Below are 6,001 nucleotides of genomic sequence, written 5' to 3' on the forward strand. Positions count from 1 at the left end.
TACAAGAGAGAGGTTCAGCCTTCCCACAACATCACGCACACGCCCACACCGATCGCACGCACATGGCACACGGATAAACACACACACAAACACAAAGGCACTCTCACGGCAACGGGGATGAAAAGACAACGGCGACAGGGCAGGTCAGAGGCCGAAAGACGGAAAATGCAGCCACGCGATGCCGCTACCCCCGTCTCCCCCTCCCATGAAAAGGCCGCCTCCCCATCCCCTACGCTGCGCTATCATCGCTGCCCGTGCGTGGGTGGGTGCCGTGGGCATCGCTTCCGGCGATACAAACGAGAAAAACAGGGAAACACTAAACCGCGAAAGAAAAAGGCGGGAGACGGAGCGAAGAGCGACACGCGAGAAGGTGCGTGCGCATCGACGTGGAGGGGAGGGCACGTCCACACGCACACACTACATGTAAGAACTGGATGCCGTCTTTCTCGTTGTTAAAGCCTACTTCCTAGATATAATCAAGTACAAACAGGGAAGACAGAGGCAACAGAACGGCTGCGGAGCCGAATGCAAGACAAGGAGAGATGAGGAGCCACCGAAGCCGGGAAATTGAGCACGCACACGCACACGCACACGCACACGCACCAGCTCTCTCTCCCTCACGCAGCGCTGAGAGCGCAAAGCAAGAGAGAGGGGGGGGAGGGGCGGAGTGGCCAGTGCTGGCGGCCACCGTCAGCGACAAGGCAAACATCTTTTCTGCATTGGGGGAAAGGGAGAGGTATGCGCTACGGGAGAGGTGGGGCGGGAGGCACGAAGAGGGGAGACGCACACGCAGGATGGCGTAATAGGTCAACGGCAGCATCTCTGCCCCCCCCGCCAACCTCCTCACTTGGCTCTGTCACGGTAGCCTACCCAGCGTTCTGCAGCCCTCGCAGCCCTCGTTGGCACCCCCTCCTGTCGCTGCCGCGGGCGCCGGCTACACACGCGCATAAACGTCAATCCTTTTGCCTGCTCGCTTCGTCTTCGCCGGCTCGCCTACGCCGTCACCTGCGGTGCTTTGGCCGTCGCCTCCTCCGCCGCGGCAGCCGCGCGATCGGCGATCAGCTTCTGCGTGTGGGCCTCAACCTGGTCACGCAGCGGGCCGTTCTCGAACTCGAGACGGCGCAGGAAGGCATCCTTGCCGTAATGCGCCATGTACTCGAAGTCGTTGCCATCCAACGCGGAAATATCCTCCACGAGGTACGCCGGGTCGTTGTAGTAGCCGAGCACGTAGTTGGTCAGGATGATCAGGTTCGGGGCCTTGCCTTCCTCCACAAACTTGGGGCCAAGGAACTCGTGGTAGTCGTTGACGCGCGTCATGATCTCGTCGCGCGAAAGGTTCTTGTCGTACGGGGCTAGGAAGCGACGCCACGCGTAGTCATGCAGGTCCTCGTCCGACATCTGGCGGTGCAGCTTCTGCGTGATCACCATGTAGTCCTCGTTCCACGCCAGGTTCCAGTAGTCCCTTACGCGGGTGCTGGCGCACGTGCGACTCAGCAGCGGGAAGGTGGGGAGGTTCATGCTGCGCGCGAGGTGGCGGAGCGACTTGCGGCGGATCTGGTAGAACTTCAGAAATCCGTCGTACATCTCAGCGGCCGGGCGCAGCAACTTCGGGTCGCGGCGCACGTTGTTCTTCTCAAACAGGTCGTCCCAGGCGCGCTCCTGCGTCGCGTTCCACGGGTACGCGTGGAAGTCGAAGTACCACTTAGTGTCCATGATGTAGGACGGGGCGCTGCGGTAGCGGTACATGTCCTGCGCCTCACGCCAGGCTTTCTTCTCCTCCTCGGTCTTGCAGAAGCATGACGGGGCAAAGGTGTCGCTCGATAGCCAAAAGAAGGCCGGGATGAGTGCGTAGCCGCCGAGGAACAGGCCGAGGCCAAGGCCGTGGCCCATGCGCCAGAGGTCGTGCTTGTAATGCATCAGCTGCGCAAGCTCCTTCTGCGACACCTCCTCGCTAAGATTCATGTCCACCCACATATTCTTGTCCTGAGAGTGGCCACGCTTCCAGTAGTCCGGGGTGTACACCTCAGCCTGCTCATAGAATTCCTGCGGGCCGTGCTTGTACCCACGATTGTAGATCTTCAGCCACGTCGCGAAAGCATCGCGAGACTGGCTGGCGAACAGTGCCAGCCCAGGGACGAAGTTCAGGCAATTCTTCTTGAGGACACTCCACGTTCCCTGCATGATTGCGCTGGATGGGGATGGGAAAGGACGTAACGTAAGTACACGGGATGAGCGGCGCGAGAATAAAAAGAGACGGTATAGAGTCCGAACCGTGGAGGTGAGCTGATCCACAATGAAGCTGAAGTCGAAGAACCGGGGAGGCGCGCGCACGTATCGGAGTAGCGGTGGTGGTGTTCATGTTGACCGCGTATGCGGGGTGCGTGTGTGGATGTGTGCACGTGGTGAAGAGTTCCGCGAGGGAGAGGGAGGGAGAATAGGGAGGGAGAGCGGAGATGCACACAAGGGGTGGTGAGGAAGCAGCATGCGAGAAGGGCAACCGCGGGCATACTGCGAGGTCGAACTAAAACGATGGCCCGGCTACATCGAAACACCCTACGTACGCGCACGAAATGCACAGGAAGGCGATGGTGACGAAACTGCGCCCTGTCACACCAAAAACACCCACCCCCACCACCTCAAAACAAGAGAGCGGAGTCGGGTCGAGGCCAGCACGCTCTTCGTGTTCGTCGTGTGGCGCAAGACACCTGCCCTCTTGCTTTGCGCCTTCCGCTGCTTCTAGGAGGAGGGAAGAACGCCTGCCTCGTCGCTGCTGCTTGTACGTCGACAAGCTTTCATCTTGTCTCGGTGTGACATGGTATGTAGACGGAGAGAGGGAGGGGGTGTTCTGCTCCGTGTTGCTCGTCGAAGACATGCTCGATGCACAGCCACGATGTGAAGAAAAAGAAACGATAAACAGCTCAAGAGCGCAAGAGGAGTCTGCTCGGCTTTCGGAAAGGCGGATGCGAGGGGGATGCAGCGGGGAAGAGAACTGTGTACAGGAAAGAAGACGCACGCCTCGATTTCCTGCCTCCTCTCTCTTTGCGCCTTTTCTCGAGCCTCGCCCGCTCTCTTTCTCTCTCTCTCTGGATGGCTCTCCCCGCCTTCACTCAGGGTCCGCCTGGGCAGGCACACGCACACCTCGAGCCGACACCGTTATACAGACAAAGACGCGCGCTTCAACAGCTCCGCGTGTGCGACACACCAGAGAGAGATGCGAGGCCGGCAACGGTCAGCCCGCAGTCGAGGCGGTAGACCGCCAAGGGAAGCTATGGTGGCAGGGAGTTAGCCGAGGGAAAAGAGAGGTCGAAGGGGGAAGAGCGATGAGAAGTAGGAGGAGGGTGTAGCAACGAACAGAGAGCGTATCGGTGCCCAATGGAAGGAAGGGGAGATAGACAAATCGAGCCATCAGAGTAAGTTGGATGCACCTTAGTGTCTGCACAGAGTCGAGGGGGCCGGGCGAGTGCCGGGGCTGCCGAGGGGGAGCGCCAAAGTGAGAATTACCGTCTGCGAGTTGCCCTCCTTCAGTGTAGCGGATGCGGAAGGAATCTGTGTGTGTGTGTGTGTGTGTGTGTTCTCCTGCGCGAGCGAAGGGACGGGCAAGTTGCGCTTGGCGTCGCGGATGTCGCTGCACAAAACGACGCGACGCACAGACATACGCGCACATGTTTCTTCAGCGTTCTTCGAACCGCCCTCGCCTCGTGCGGCGCTGTACGCATCGGTGCATGGGCTTGTTTTGTCTGGCGCTCTTCCCTCCCTCTTCCTCACGTTGTTTTTTTTTTTCCGGTCTGCAGTCTTTGTGCACTGTATTGCTCCCGGTAAGCGCTGATACTCTTGGACGATACAGTGCGGCACAGCACGCTCCTCCTCGGAGTGAAGACGGATCACACAATGGGCAATGGCACACACAAACACACAAGCAGACCCACACATGAGCACGGGCCCACGACTGCAACAGACGAAGAAAACGCGCCATCATCAAGCGGCTCTCGGTGCGGTCATTAAGTATGTGTGTGAGAGAGAGAGGGCAAAAGGGGAAGCGATGGCATGCGAGAGTTGTCGAATCAGGGCGACAGGTCTCGCGGCTCGTGCAATCACACGGAAGCCGAAGACGGCGAGCTCTGCTGGCTTGCCGTACCGCCAGCGGCACCAGCAGCGGCTTCCACCGCCGCCACCTCCTCGCTCTCCTCTTCAGCCTGCTCCAGCAGCGCCACCAGCATGTCCGCGTTGACCAGCAGGAAGTAGACACTGGCAAACAAACCCGTCCACCACAGCGTCGGCAGCCGCCCACTGCGGTACTGCCGTTCAGCTTCGTGGGCCATGGCCCCATGCGGGTCTACATCCGCTGCCGCCTCGCACGGCTTCAGGCAGTATGTCCCGCTGTCTGCCTCAAAGAACTGGCGACGCATCCCCTCCACGTACTCGAGGAGTGCTGGGCACGCGTCCTGCACACGTCGCTGGTGGCCCTTGACACCCGCGGCGGCCTCTCTCAAATCAGCATGCACGAAACTCGATGCGGCCGCGTACACGAGCGCATCGATATACGTGGGCCGGGAGGTGCCCAAGAAGAACACATTGCCCGCTTCGATACCTGCGGAGGTTGCCGTCTTCCGCAACGACTCCAGCACGGCGAAGGCCTTGTCCACCCCCTCACCCACTTCCTTGAGCTTGGCGAGGGACGTCAGCGAAAGCTTCCCGCGCGGCACCTCGGCAGCAGCGGTGCCGGAGTAAAAGAACGGATTCTCCCTCAAAATGTGCGCACGATACGTCCCCCGCATCCACTCCCAGAAGGTCGCCACTTTCGGCTCGACGCTCCTGCGCATCGCCGCCTTGTAGAGGGCGGGGTCGAAGTGCGTGTAGAAGAGAAAGGCGGGAAAGAGGCACTGTACCGTCAGTACTTCGACGCACACGGCCGTGGCAGCATGCGTGCTAGGCACCGCGTCAAAGGCACTCTCGCCGCCAAGACGCCTGAGACAAGACATGAGGCCCGCGCACACCTCCGACTTGGCTTTGGCGGCGCTGGTGCTGCTCGTCGCCGCAGCGGCGGAAGAGAAAGAGGCCGCCGGCGAGATCGTCAAGGAAAGGTCCCCAAGGCGGGCGTCAGCGCGCGTGTAGCGCACCTCCGCACAGCGGAGCATCGTCTCCACGGCGAGCGCGTTCGGATCCGCCGTGGGCAAGGCGAGGGCTGCCGGGTACCGGGCAAAGACCGTTGCCGGCGCTGCCGCTGGTGATGACATCTTCGAGGTCGTTACTATGGTAGAGAACGGAGAAAGGCTGCCAGAATAAAATGCGTCAGATGCGCGAAGATGCACAGCAAGACGGAGAGAGGGGCGGGACAAGGGAGAGAGGGGGGTGCGCACTTCACGGCCATCGGTCAGCTTTGTTCGGCTTACAGGGGGTCCACATTCCGAGAAGAGCATGCATGCATCGAAGCACGCCGAGTGGGTCATCTGCCCTGGTCAGGACCACGCGTGAAGATTCGCGTAGCGAGAAGGACACTGGAGGGGAGGGTAGTAAAGACCCTCTCGGCACACGTGCACGCAGGCACAAGCGAATGCCCACCTTCCGACAACGCATACGCCTAGCGAGCGAGAGGAGGAGAAAGACGAGGAAGGGCCCCGTCGCGGCTGCACACACGTGGCTTCCATGAAGACTGCGCGCCCATGCGCGCCAGTGGTTGTGCGCGTGGGTGAGGTGGGGGGGGGGGACAGGGAGGGGGTGCGGGTGTGTTGCACCCTCCACCGCTACCACCCGCCCCTCTCCATGCCTTGGCGGCGCAGACCGCTTACCTCTCACCTTCCCAATTCGCTTGTGATAGTGTTTCCATGTTTTATGTTGGCGCATGCGCTCATCCACTTGTACATTGCACGAGGAGAAGGAAGAGGAGGGGGGTGGGGGGGGTGTGCGGAGGGGGACGGCTGGAAGGCTCGCACTCTCCCCACACACCACACGCCACCCCTTCATCCCCGATGGGGCAGACACGAATACGCACAGACACCTCGGC

The 6,001-nt window shown here is 60.8% G+C and overlaps 2 protein-coding genes across 2 annotated transcripts; both read right to left on the minus strand.

The window, feature by feature from the left end:
* Positions 1 to 993: 993 nt before the first annotated feature.
* LINJ_21_1830 (conserved hypothetical protein) lies at positions 994 to 2,181 on the minus strand (the record flags this gene model as incomplete). Its single annotated transcript, XM_001465411.1, has 1 exon — positions 994 to 2,181. The coding sequence occupies one exon, from the start codon at positions 2,179 to 2,181 to the stop codon at positions 994 to 996; it is 1,188 nt and encodes a 395-aa protein (XP_001465448.1).
* A 1,910-nt stretch (positions 2,182 to 4,091) lies between these two features.
* Positions 4,092 to 5,447, minus strand: LINJ_21_1840 (conserved hypothetical protein; the record flags this gene model as incomplete). The annotated part of the gene is made up of 1 exon (XM_001465410.1): positions 4,092 to 5,447. The coding sequence occupies one exon, from the start codon at positions 5,445 to 5,447 to the stop codon at positions 4,092 to 4,094; it is 1,356 nt and encodes a 451-aa protein (XP_001465447.1).
* Between the last annotated feature and the right edge of the window lie 554 nt (positions 5,448 to 6,001).

This window comes from Leishmania infantum, chromosome 21 (assembly GCF_000002875.2).
Source record: "Leishmania infantum JPCM5 genome chromosome 21".
In the NCBI taxonomy this organism is placed as follows: domain Eukaryota; phylum Euglenozoa; class Kinetoplastea; order Trypanosomatida; family Trypanosomatidae; genus Leishmania; species Leishmania infantum.